The sequence below is a fragment of the Dryobates pubescens genome, chromosome 26 (assembly GCF_014839835.1).
Source record: "Dryobates pubescens isolate bDryPub1 chromosome 26, bDryPub1.pri, whole genome shotgun sequence".
Classification (NCBI taxonomy): Eukaryota; Metazoa; Chordata; class Aves; order Piciformes; family Picidae; genus Dryobates; species Dryobates pubescens.
In genome coordinates, this window is record NC_071637.1 from 8,177,449 (window position 1) to 8,191,753 (window position 14,305).

Below are 14,305 nucleotides of genomic sequence, written 5' to 3' on the forward strand. Positions count from 1 at the left end.
AAAACAGGATAGTTTCATCGTGTTTTCTAGAACAGAGCTCAGGCTCTGCACTCAAAACCAAAAAAAATCAGTGTTCCTCATTTACAAAATCAGGAAAGATTACTATGCATTTCCTACAATATTATGGCTACCTTCTACTGTACATTGATTATCCACTCATGATGCCTTTTGATCATACTGTGGTATCTGTGACACACCAAAGTGTTATAAACTTGCTAGCTGTACAACTGCAGATGGCAGCGGTTATCTTTTACCGTCATAAGCCTATGTCAGTGCAGTATATTCTAACACAAGAAGCAAAACATAACAAACATTCTAACTCACACAGAAATGTAACCTTTCCAGAAATTGCTGGTAGCTTTGCAAAGCTAAAGAGACAAGGTGAATATAAGTAAGTGTATACTTTTTCTGACTTCTGTAAGATGCAATTATTTTCCCCTGCAGCTTGTATAGTTAAGTGTTACAGCTGCTAAATGAGACAAGTTAAGAGTCAAGAGTAAGTTCTATATGAAAAGAAACAGCAATAATTTGTTAGAAAGAAAATATCTAAGATGTATTCATACACTGTCTAAATATTAGTAAGGATCAATTATAAAATCTTTGGATTTACTGTGACTCCTATATATTACTCTCTGTTTTATCTGGGTTTATTTTACCTTGGGGCAGGTGCTACAACTGCTGAATTGCTCTTTTCACTGGTTCTCCATGAGTATCCCTCTCCTTCAAATTCCTATCCAGTCTGACAATAAAAATAAAGAACATTCCTGGATTCAGCTGGTATCTACTGTTTGAAATACTGATCATGGTGCTCAGAGTCATTAAAGAATGGCTTTTGATCCCAGGTCGGATAAAGGCTGAGCAAGCTTGGGCTGCCTCAGTTTCCTACAACAATAAAATTTCTCCAAAGGGCTTTGAGACCTGGAGGGCACAAGTCATTGTTGGTGAACTGCAAAATGTTGTTATTCTTTTATGGAATATATTACTCTTTCTTCCCCCATTTCCCACCCCACCCAAATAAGCACTAATATATAACCTCCCTTGCTCTGTGTGGTGTTCAGGGCTGACATATCACTTCTCCCTAAGATAGATCGATACATAGATAGGTATTTTGCAGCAGGCTTGAAGAGTTTCCTCAGACAGATACACTGTTACATGAGAACAATATGATCTTTGGACGAAAGGAAGGGTGTCCTTCTCAATGTTTACAGAGAGAGGTGGCGAGTTGCTTAGTCAAGGCTGTCAGCTTGATGCCAATACATTGTTCCTTGCATTGAATTGGTGCCTTGAGATGAACAGTTAAGGAAGCAGGAGGTTGCAGGGGCATTGGAAGGATCTAAGAGGTCAGTTATGGAAGGATTCAGTAAAAGTTGTCTCACAAATCTTCTTCTATGTCTGATTTCTGGCAGGGAGTCCAGAAAATTCCTTCCTGATAATTTCATTAACTGTGAAATAAAAGAAAGAGGAATAATTTGTTAGAGCGCTTTCGAAATCACAAGAAGTAAAAGCAGTCCTTGGGCAGTTTGCTGTTAAGCTGAAAACATCCCCTTTGTGTCCATAACAACTTATTAAAACCTAAAACTTTCAGTCCTTGTTAGCCAGACTACATATTTTTGGAAGTCAAGGGGGAAGAAGTGGAGAGAAGGGGTTTATACTGTGTTCAGCATGCTTCAAGTGCCATAAAAACACCAATGAGAAGCTGTACCACGTGTCCAGTACCTGCTTCATCCCCTATCAGCACACTTGCCCTCTTTTACAGCCATTTCCTTTACCCATGGTAAAAAAAATACAAATCTCCCTCTAAGCATTTCAACATTCTTGCTAGGCTGAACAAAATAAGAATAGTTTTAAAAGAAAAAGCTTTGGAAGAAACACAGCACTGGAAACAGAGATTGCAATCGAGGTGGAAAAGGTTTGGCTTTTTTGTTTGGTTGGGTTTTTAAATGAATCTCACTGCAGACTCTATTTGCTCTACATTCCTATTGTAGTTTGTTTGTGGCTTGCAGCATAAGCAAACTGCCATGTGTCACTATGATACTCAGAAAGGCTGGGACAGGCTTCTTGATAAGCTCAAAGAAGACATCGAAGAACTTCGTTTAAACCCACCACCCCCTCCCCAATATTACATGTTCTATACCACAGCTATTCTCTCCCGTCTACCTTTCAAGCTTATTTGCTTAAAGCACTCTTTGGTACCTCCCAGAACAACAAATCTCTCTAGGCTGCACTTTGATTAAGAGAGACCTAAACCATAAGCATTTTGGTGTAAAACCCCAGAATTGCCTGTTGTGGGGCTCCATTTCACATGCAGCTCCTTGGTTGCTGTATTTACCAAGAGTGTCCACAGTTTATTTATCTGTTTTGACAAAATTGCCTTAAAACCAGAAGACCAAATTTTTTAAGGTTTCAGACCCCCAAATCTACATAATTTCTTCCATTGATATTTCAGGGCTACGAAAAAGACTAACTCAAACTGGAGAAGACAGTCACTCAAGACTGATTAATCCTCAGGTATGTAGCCGTAGCTCTTCCATATTTAAACCTATTTCTAACAAACATTTATGGAAAAAAACATATATATGGGAAAAAAATACATGGAAAAAACATATATTAAGTATAAATGTGTAGTATTTCACCACTTCCCACAATTAAATAAAACAAAGGTGCCAGTTCTCTTACTGTCTCTGGGAAGGGGAGCAGATGCACTAGTTTTCAACAGTTTTACCTAGTGGTTTGAAATCTCACTCCATCCTACATGCAATGGAATTCCTCCTCCCTGAAAAGGTAAAAATCAATCATCTTTTATGAATCTCTCTTTTACTCATGACTGTACAGATGTGTGCTGTGGTGGGCTGTGTTCCTCAAAGACTAAGTATTCACACAGAGCATGGCACAGGTGCTTGAAACAAGGAGCAGGGAGCCAGGCTTCTGCATATCCAGGTACAGTACATGCTGCTGAAGGGACCTCATAGCCTGTGTCACACCAGGCAGTTTCTATCCTTTTGTGCTCAAAATCCCTGCCATTAACAGATCAGAGTTTATCTCTTTCTTATTCCAGTCAGGAAATGCCTAATTTCAACTAGATTGGTGCCTCTCGGCAAAGACATAGGCAAAAAAAGTATGGCTGACATCAAAACTCTTGTCCTCTCCTGTTGCCCAATTCCTATCTGCCACCATCTCCTGCTGGCTTTGGCATGAATTCGTGTATGGTGTTGCTGCTCTGCAATGCAAGCAAGCAACCAGCGGGAGGTGAGATTGGCCCAACTTTCAGGCAAAAAAACTCCAGCTCAGTTAGAAGAGCTTCCTGTTTGCTCTACCCAGGAAATGAGAGGAGCAGGTCTTCAATGGAAATTTTTCACAGCCTTAGCTAAAAATAGCAGTGAGGTAACAGAAGTGGGCACCCACTCTTACAGGGTCATTTCCTTTCTAAACACAAGTGGGCTGAGACTATGGGTCGATTTATTTATCGACACGTTTGTTTAGGCGGCCAGTGTACCAAAAATACCATGTGTGAGTTTCCTTTCATTCAATACAGCTCCACCACGGTCATCTTCAGCTAGGCAGGGTTAAATATTAAGTGAAAAATAAGCAAATAATTAAACCTACAGTATTTTGAGGGGTCTGGTTTCTCAGCCTGACCTTTAGGCAAAGTGAAATCTGTCGTGCGGCACCAGCAGACCACGACCCAGTGTGGGGACCTCTGCTTGCTGGCTCTGGGCAGGTTCAATGGTGTGGTAACAGGCTTAGTCAGCCTGCAAACTTCACTTTCCCTCCTGTGTGCTGCACAGGTGGTCAACAGCGGGTTTTGTGGGCTGAGGTTGAAAAGAGCTGAAAAGAGCTAAAAAGTTGCAGTGGAACAGTATCAAATATTCACCCCACGGATGGGCTGCAGGACCATTCCCAGGCACAGCTGGGTGCTCCCTGTGCAAGCTCTTACAGGTGGGAAATTGGGATTTTGTTGTAAGCATCTGAATGACAAGAGCTTCCAAGTTATCAGCTAGCCTGAGTCTGCTGTAGTCACCCTGAATTTCACCTGAATCCAAGTGAGTTAGCTGCAGTTTAAACTGTGCAACACTAGTCTGGGGAGCTCTGAGGGAAAGATGTGCAAGTCAGTGATTGCTTCAGCACAAAAAGTCCCATCTACAACCAGAGCCCCTAAATCTAATAAATATATAAACATAACAGGAATGGATCCCAAGGCAAGTATCTCTCTCCCAGCTTGGAGTCACCTCCAGACCAGTTCTAGTGCAATCACATATCTTTGGTGGTATACTCTGGGTCTGGGAGCACATGGATCCAGATCCAGGCATAATTTCAGCAACTTGGGTTTCAACAGTAGGTTGAACAAATCAGCAAACTGAGACATCTCGAAAGTTGAGAGGAAGCTGAGATCATGTGCTGAACTTGCTATCTGAACTCCCATCAATCTTTTTTTGGTAGCATGGTTAAAATGTATCTCAAGTATCGGTTCTCATTATTTGCTCATTTCTGGCTGGGAGGAAATGGAGATGATGTAGTTAATAAATTAAATATTGTTATTTAAGGTGCCTGGCTCTGAAGCGCACTGCTATTGATCTGTTTAATGAGAAAGAACTGATTAAATGGGGCCATGAGGACATATGCAAAGATAATGAAAGATTAAATCCTAAAAAAGGGTACAGAAGTTACAGCTGACGTCAGCCATCCAGACCAAGGAAATGCCTAGTTAGGCTTGAATCCCTTCAACATATCCTCTGTTAGATGCTGCTGCTGTTTGGAGATCCTCAAGTTAGCTAAATGTAAGAGGCTGGCTAAAATCATGGGAGAATGTCTGTATTCTTCTGATCACTCAGCTTTGATGAGTTAAGAGTTAGTCTCTCAGGCTCCAGTCCTCAAAGACATTTAAGACTCTAATTCACATTCTCTCAGATAGAAATCTGGAGTGTATTCAGTTGCGGGATGATAGTGGGTTGTATTAAATACCGAGCTTCAACTGGTAGTCCAGAGACAGAAAACAGTCTCCAGTTTTAGCTGGCAATGAGTCAGGCTCCTTGTAATTGATTCTCTACACGCACACACACACACACACACACACATGCGTGCACACACACACAGACACACAGAGTCAGTAACTTCACCAGAGTTACTCCATGCCTGTCTGGAATAATACTGATGAAGTCAGTGTTGTCACAGAGATATACCTGGGTCTTGTGCCCTTTGGGGAACCCTGCATCAGTGAGGGTCTCAGCAGAGTATGCAAAGCTCAGCTCCAGTGGGCTCCTCCCTGCACTGGGCAGGGATCCTGCCATATTCCATGGTTGCTCCACTGATGTGGTGTTTTTGCATGCAAAGCAAAGACACTCAGGGAGGCACTAATGGTGTAAAAGGGACTGGGGAGGAAAGTTGAACCCTGAATTTTTTCTGTGCCCTCAAAAGTGATGGGACAAACCACTGTCTTATAGTGGTTCTAGCTGCTGCCTGGGAACAAAAGGATGCTACAAGCCCCAACATGCACAACCCCATCTCTCCTTCCCTACCCACCATGCCCCAAGTTCTGTGGTACACAAATGAGGAAGAAAAAGAATTAAAGAAAAAAAAAAAAAAAGGAATTAAATAAGATTTAAAACCCTTTAAGCCAAACAAAAAAGGGGAATGACTTTTCAATTGAAAAAATAAATAAATACAGGTTAAGAGAAACACACAGCTGGAGAAAAGGCAGAAAAATACTGATTACCTTTCTTTTTGATTGCTTGGATCAAAGATCACAGTCATTCTTTTTCATATAATGTTTTGTATCCAGCTAAGGTGTGTATCTATCAGCTCTGAAAAAGATTTGCAAAACCATTTTTGAGAAAAAAAGGTAACCTTTGACCTACGTTGCAAGGCCAAATGTTACAGTTTTCAGCTCGTCTTTCATTTTGTGCTTTAATGTATTAAAAGGACATTGCAGCATATACAATACACAAGGCAGAACTTAACCGCTGACCTTTCTGTTTGCTCAGATCCAGCACTAGATTTTTACCTTTTCCCCCTCTTTTCTCAACTTAGCTAAAAATAAGTATGCAAAAAATTACACTCCTCAATCGGTCACAAAGGGTGCGAAACGCTGATAATTCGATCTGAGGTGTCAGAGGCACAGGAGGTCCATGCGTCTTGGAAGTCAGGCCAAAGACTAGTCACTGCCTTTTGCAAAATTCAGTTGTCATCTTAGTGGCCCAAATAAAACAGGAGACATTTCTGCCAGATCAAAAGTCAGTCCCTTTTAAATGAGCGCTCTAACCACAGCGGCATGCAAATTAGACTTTGCCTTAATTGTAAAGAACAGGAAAGATATGAGCGAAGAAATTATGCAAGTTTAATATTCACTTCAAACACAAAGTGATTATTTTTTTCCCCTCATAAAATGGCAATTTTTTAAATGATGTGGTCTTTTTTTCCCCCCACCCCTGTCTGATCTTTTTGGATTTCTTTTTCATTCATCATGAAAGCATTTAGCACTTCTGCAAAACCATGTGGAAATTAGAAAGAATAAAATAATAATTGCAATGGTAAGGAAGGAAAAAGTCCTTCTTCAAAATGAAGTTAAGTTTTGAATGCAAGATTCAGAAGTGAAATCCAGCACTGCTGGGTTTCAGGTGACTATATATAGAAAAGAAATATTTTACTTGGCTCCCTAAGGTTGCACAGCCACGTATCGTACACTGGAGCCTACCACTCAGTACACAGCCTATTTTATGGTCTGCATCCCATAAAGTCAATCTCTTTGCACATGCCAGCAGAACAACTAATTGACTGGTAAATACAAATCTAGGTGTATCAGGCACAAGGAGCCCAAACCCAACAAACTGAGTTGGGGGAAAATACCTCGGGGGTGTAGGAGGCTGTTCTATAAATCAACAGCAATAAAAGGCTTTTTTTTTTCAGTCTTCATGGAAGATGGGAACATATAATTACCAAGAGGTTCTTAGCTGTAAAGCTTTAATTACAGATCAAAAAAAGGTTTTACTTCTTGTTGAAATAACGCCAATAGATGTACTCTGCAACTTTTCTTCCTTGTCCTGTTTGTAATCTATGCAGTCTGTGTAAGCCATAAACCTCCTCCCTACCATCCAGCTAAACAGCAATCAGCTCATCTCCACTAATTAAGCAAACTCTTGGAAGAAGTTACTGATCTCAAACTAAGTGGCAACTCAAGTCCCATGGTACATTTTTGCTAATGGTTTCAATAGGCTCAAAACTCACTGGCATCTTTCCATGAATTTAACATCATAATATAGATATCTGATGGAAAACAGAATCTAAATAAAATGCATATTTTTGGCTAAAGCTTGTCCCAACTGAAATCAATATCTAAACTCCTTGTGATTCCCAGGAATTTCTGGATTTCACTCCCTCCCTTATATTTCAATATAGTTCCAGAGTGAGGTGCAAAACTGAAACAATTGGTATCTATGGTGCTATCCTACCCAAAATCTTTAAGAGGAAGCTGGGTGTGCCTGTAAGAAAAGAGCAGAAAATGAAGACAACATTTGGGGGTGGGGGGAGGGGGGAAAGAAGAAGAAGTAAAAAAAATCTGTGTCCTAAATGCACTATACATCACAACTGTCAAGAAAGAAATACTTGAAACACAAATCTGACTGTGATACTACCCCAGAAATTTTAAGGGTTTTCTAAGTACTTTCATTATTGTCAGTGGGCTTCCAGAAAAGATCAACGGCCTACCAATAAAACCTGACTGCATTAAACCTGTCAGGGAAAAACGTGACCTTGCAGTTAAAAGCAGAAGACTGTAGAGTGGGACTCCAGAGCTTGGACCTCTGCTATTATAACATCATCTTGCCATATGGCCCTGGCCAAGTCCAAGCATCCCTGAAGGACCAGATTTATTACAGCTTTTCCTTGGTCTGAAAAATGAAAAAAGGCAGCAAAGGTCACACTGAGGGAACTTAAATAATACATGCCTAGCTAAGAGAAAAAAGTTGTCAGTGATGATGACCTGCACAGAGTGAGCCTATACAAAATGTGTGGATGTAATAGAGAGCAGTCATTTTCAAAAGTCCCTACAGGAATGTTTTCAAGTCTTTAGGTAGTTTAGATCTCAAACTACCAAAAGCATGAGGTGCTAAGCTCACTTAGGCACTCTTAATAAGCAGCAGTTTAAGTTATCAAACTAATGCTTCCAAAAATTGGGTCTTAAGTATTTCTATCAGGAAACTGAGCAACGTAGAGAGCACTTTGGAGACAGTGACCTGTTCTGACTCTGCTGCTGTATAGCACATAAAGTCAGGAGACTAAGGAGCATTCCTCAGCCTTGGGGATGCCTTGTCCTGGGAGACACTGGGGTGCCACTTGTGGAAAGCTGCACTGACGCTCTGTTCACTGACTGTGCGGCACATCTGGGACTGCTCTCCTCAGACAGCTGGTAGCCTGAAAAATTTCTCTTAGAAAAACAATCCTTTTGTTTATCCATGCATTATCCTCAGACAGAAGGTGTTACTCTACACTTCCATCCAGCCATTTCCTCCTCAGTGATATGAAGGAAAGTCAGTAGCTACAAAGGAAGGAGAATAGAGCAGAATGCAGCAGAGGAGATGATGTGAAACCTGTGCTGCTCTCCCTATGCATGGAGCAGTTAGGTAGCTGTCCTATTTTGCCATGCTTCACTTCATCTTGTTACACAAATAGTTACAATCTTGTAAATCAGTAATAAGTTGCACCTGAACCTGTGAGTGATTAGTAAAGAAATCATTACACTTCCATGGCCGGAGGACTTTTACTCAGTTAATCAGTTCAGAAAAGAACTGGCTGTTAACTGGTTGTTTAATTCCCTGGAAGACCAGTTTATTGAGACTCTGTAGCAAGGGGACTGAAATCTGAAGTGCAAGCAATATGTGAGAATTATATTGCTTACAAATGACATACTCTTCTGGAGAGGCAGGTGCCAAAGGTTGCCCTGAAGTAAGCTGAATGGAGGAATTTTAAGGCTGTCAGGTGCCACTCTTGGTATTTTCAATTATTTAATCCATCTGATCTCTGTTTGAATCCATCTGAATTCAATGAGTTAAGTTTTCTAGGCACCTTCTCCATGAACCAGGAAGCAAGGGTTATGTGATATTTGCAGGACAGAGATGCATGTGTGCATGAGCTTTTTCATCCTGTGCTGCTGACGGGAACAGCAAGAGAAAAGGCAATTTTTTCTCCAGAGTGTGATTTCCTGTTTGTCTGACAGTTTTCAGTATTTAGTTGTCAGTATTTAGTTGTCAGTTTTCTATCAGAAGATTCTAAGATAGGCACAAAACTGGAGGAAGAATCCACAAATGGCAGCCTGGAAAGAGCGTCTTCAGGCACAACAGCATGTGCCTTCCAGCCTGCCCCATTAGGCTTCAGCGCACCACTGTGGGAAGCCCTTGGAGCTCATCTGCAGGTTCAGTTTCCCTGGTGTTAATGCCCCCTTAATTTAGAGGAGCTGGATCTTAGTCATTGAATGAGTACAGTGAGAAGATCCACCTCATCATACTGCGGTGTTTCTTTAAATCTCTTTTCCTGCCTGGCCTGTATAGCTCTGCACATACTTAAAGTCAACCTGAAGGATGGTGTTGAGGATGGTACCCTGTGCTAGGTGCTGCCAATCTCATTCATGGGTTACCTGACAAAGGACTGTCTCTGAATATTAATGCTGACACTGCCAGGAAGTGCATGCAAAGCAAAACCTCTGGTATTACTAAATTTGCTAAGACAATGATACATACTGTGTTTATTTCTTAGATAAACTCTTTAAGTCTGTTAAGCCACTACATGTAAGGAACTGCAACATGATGTGATGACTTTGTGCAGTTCTTCTGTGAGTATCAGCAGTCACTTTGGGAGTGTACCTTGGAAGTGGAAAACTAGATCAGCCTGGGTGTGATGAGGAATTCCAGGCCACCGTGGATTTGGTTTGTAGTAGCTTTCCATAACAAAGTCTTTTTTTAACTTTCTTTCTGCTCACATATATTTAGATATGACTTTCATTCGGCAGTACTCTGATGCCAGATAGTTTTGGCTGAAATTGTAAGGGAAGGGACACGTGTTTGAGTCATGCAGTTGGCTCTCTAGTTGATAGTTAGTGAGTTACTGAGAAAAGATGAAGTTTGTGTTTAGTTGTAGTTAGCATGCAATGAGACCAAGTGAAATAGTCCAAATAGAATGCACACATAATTAATAAATACATATACAAAAAACCTTATACGAGAAGGGATGGAGTTAGTCTTCTTAAACTGCATTAGTTGGCTAAAGCAATACAGAAATATCAGTCTGAGGGTTAAGAAACACAGAACAAGAGTCTTAATTTTGTCACTCCTATCTCTTGATCTAGCTCTGCAACAGCTGCTTGCTGCTATTTTCCTATGCCTGGTTTGGACCTTATGAATTTGGTGCATAACTGCTGAGACAAGCAATGCCATTTGGTATTCAGACATTTCTTTTAGATTAAAACCAGCAAAACCAAAGGAGGTTGGTGAAGACTTTTTCCTACAGTAGCTTGCACTTCGTTGTTTAAAAGCTAATGAAATTGGTAATAGATGCCACAATGCCTCTAAAATAGTAACTGCTGGCAGGAAAAGCACATAAGCAATTGCACTGTTTATTCACATGCCACTCTGCAGTTTCATCATTCTCCTAGACTTAACCTATTTACTGAGAGGTGATATGAGTCATTCAGTGAAGTGTTTCAAAAACAGAAAGAAAAAGAGAATGGATGGGAGAAAGCTATTTTTTACAGGAAATAATTAGGAGGTAGGAACCAAAGAACAGTTACAGCATGCTCAGGATTAGCTGAAAGTAACAAGAATAGGCAATGCTGCTGCTTTTTTATTTCTGTCACAAAAGAACTACCAGAACAAATATTTAATTGAGGGGAAACAAACCATTTAACAAATATTTAATTAAGGGGAAACAAACTATATTACCCTTCCCTTTAGGCAGTTTTGCAGGGGATGAACAGTCAATAATGTAATCTATTTTCCTCCCTTGAGCACTGGCGCTTATGTCTTATTAATCCACAAAACTATTTACTGGCTCTCATTCTCTGGCATCTTATCTTCTGCTCTGTGTGTTAACTGAAGGGCTTGTGGATTCTTGCAGAACCTGGGCCTCTCCAGCAAACTGGGTTTCCCTCCAAACATGTCTGAACTGCATTTTGAGCCCAGTTCTCAAGAGAAAGCAGCCGGCACAAACCCACTGTCCCAAAGTAACAGGGAAGATGTGCGACTGGCCTACAACCAATTTTGCCAGGCAAACCAAGCTCTCTTCTGGAGAGACATGCAAATAACCTTCTGCTTGCAATTACTCTGCTTTCACAAACAACTTTGGAACAGTGAGCACGAAGAAGGCATATGTTTCTTATGTGCTTTACTTTACAGAGGGCTATGGGCAGTAGGCACTCTGTTTCTACTGGAAAACACTGAGCAGGGGAACACATGAAATCACTTTGGTGGGCAGATTATTTTTCTATCATGACTCCACATCCTTCACCAAATGAATGTTTGGGGACACCTTGTTTGCCCCCTTGCATTAGGCAGTGAATAGCAAACACTGTTCGAGGAGCCCTGGTATCAGGGCCTCCTTCTGCAGGCAATGGAAAGCAACAGGCACTGCTAGAGAGGTCTGCAGGTTTCAGCAACAGGGGTCCAGCACAGTTGAGAGCCTAAATTTGGGCTACACTTACAAGTCCCAGGTTAGCTGGAGAGAATCCAGACCATTACACATTTCAGTGGTTATTGACAGAGTTCTACAGTTCACATATAACAATGTCAAAGAGGTGCCACATACAAGATACCCTGTGTCTGCCCACATCCATCTGTTTGCTTTTATCCTGCACTTTGACTGAAAGTCCTTTGAGGCAGGAACTGCTTGCTTTCATTTGGAGTCAAATCAGCATCTGCCACAGTGGAGTTCTCATCTGTGTAGTGTTTCTAACATAAAATAATGTAATAATAAAAATATTCTAGAATGCTATGGAATATATGTATAAATCAGAGACCATTATGAATCAGAGAGCTAACTGTAACATCTAGAACTAGAAAAAAGAATGCAAAAGACTGTGGAGGGCAGATCATGTAGCTGACTTTGCATCTCACCTCAAGAAGCCCAGGAACATCTGCCAGTAAACAGCTTGAGAGAATAAGACAAAGGTACATGCATCATCCAAAGACTTCTAACTTTCAATCTGAGTCAGTGGCACAAACAATAAAACTTTTGTTCTCAGTAAGAAACTGAAAGAGGGGATATAAATTACCAGAAATAGAACTGAGCTCCTCAAAGTCCAATAGCTGCTGAGGTGACTATCTTCAGCTGAAGTGCAGCCAGCTCTATTGAGGTTGGGCAATTCCCAACCTCACCACAATAGCAATAACCTACATTTGTTCAGAAATTAGCCTTCAATTATTTGCAGACCTCCCATCCCAATTCCAGATCAAGATGGAGAAACAACCACCCAAAGAGACTGCCCCAGGGAATTCTTCCCAAGATTTAGTGATGAGCCATCCCAAATTTTCCAACTGTGAGGTCTGGGAGCCGTGTGTATCCCCGTGCAACCCAGGCAGGAAGCAAAATACTATGTGCATTGCAGTGTCTCAGAGGCATGCTGCAAGTACCTAGCAAGGCCATCCTGATCGCTCCCCACTTCCTCTCAGATCTATGACAATGTTCTCCTTTATACACGCGCTTGCACAGCCAGCTCCTGAGCTCTGCATTCGTAGCTCATATTGAAATTATTAGTTTGCATTTAACCATCCACTGCTACACTTCCTGGGTGAATTCCAACCAAACAACGACGGCTTTGGAACCACATCATGATAAAACACTCTCTTGCCTAAAATAAAGATAAAACTTGCTTACGTTTGGTATGATCTCATCTGACTACATAACACATTCAGAAGCAATTGGCAGGCTGTCCCCTCGGCTAGGAATGTGGATTGAATGGGAATAGTGTTTTGTCCTGCAGTTGAGGAGCTAGCCACAGACAGATGGGAGACACAGAGGTAGCAAAGTTGAAGGCCAAGAGCACCATAACTCTTTCTGAGCGGAAAGTGACTGCCAACACGAATGAAATGCACCAGCTAAGACAGAGAGCACAATGAAACCACATGAAGCCACCAGATACCTTCTGCAAGACCAGATTTTTAAAGGTAGTTTGGTAGCTAACTCTCAGCCAAATCACATTTTTCCACTTTAAAAAAAAAATCTCACGGAGACAAAAGCATGCCATCACCTCTCAGAATCTGGACTAGATTGTACCCAGTGTTTCTCCAACAGACAATGGAACAAGTGCTGGGGACATCCATAGAGTATGCCCTACAATAGTTACCGGGGTTTCTCTTTTGGGATGCCAAGTAAAAATGGGACATGACTGTAGTCAACACTAAAAATAACAGCACAGTTTATATTTGGGCTGGGAATCACCACTGCTAATAGCAACAGCCAGCAGAGTCTCCAGAGAGGGCATGGTCACTGCTGACCTTGGCTGAGATCTAGAGGATGATCAGGATGAAAGGCTGCAGCCTTTCAGCCACACAGGCAATTTTTATGGTTCAGGAGGGTGACCGTGTTCAGTGGGCACTATCCCACTTCTCATTACCATACTAGGAGCCCCAGAAACATCCCCCACTTGCATTTCTGCATCAACTCTTGTGCCACTGCATGGGGGTAGCATCTGAAGCAGACAAGAGAGCAACTCAAGGGAGGCTGGTTTGGTTTTGGTTTGGTTTGTTGGTGTGTTTTTTTCTTGATTCAGAAATGTCATCTGCATCCAGCTGTTAGTATTTTGGAAATGTACTGCACTGTTTTCCTCCTGTGGTTCAGTGTGGCTGATGCTCCAGCTGCAAAACCCTTGGCAGCTAGTGAGCCTGCTTAAAGTAACTATACTTGAAAGCTCACGTCCTGGCCAGAGCCTTCTCTCCTAAGAGCACCCTGGGGCTCCCCTTGGGCAGCCTCTTTCATCACTCTATGCCAACGGTGTTTAACTCAAGTGTGGTAATCAGGAAATGCACAAATAAGTATCTGCATCAACTGATGTGGCAGAGAAAATATTTTAGCTGCAGTCAACATCATCCTGACCCTGACTTTTGAAAGCATGGCACTGCTTACACTGTGAAATGCAGCAGAGTAAATACACTGTAACTCAATAAACTTATAAAACACTATGGCATTGCATCCACTGTCAAGTTTTCTGCTTTTTTTTGTTGGTAGAATCTGTGTTTTTAAATCCCATACTGACACAAGTACAATCTATGTTATCTACAAGAAGACTTGTCACAGTTCAGCAATAGGTCAGGTTACACACGAGTGAGGG

At 41.4% G+C, this 14,305-nt stretch overlaps 1 protein-coding gene across 1 annotated transcript in view; it reads right to left on the bottom strand.

The window, feature by feature from the left end:
* Window positions 1–1,017: 1,017 nt before the first annotated feature.
* The window catches only part of NFATC2 (nuclear factor of activated T cells 2), an 83,517-nt gene continuing 70,229 nt past the window's right edge, over window positions 1,018–14,305 (bottom strand). The window contains exon 10 of the mRNA XM_054173612.1: window positions 1,018–1,442. Within this exon, the coding sequence (XP_054029587.1) occupies window positions 1,387–1,442 (56 nt within the window). The 3' untranslated portion in view covers window positions 1,018–1,386. The remainder of the gene's footprint in view (window positions 1,443–14,305) is intronic.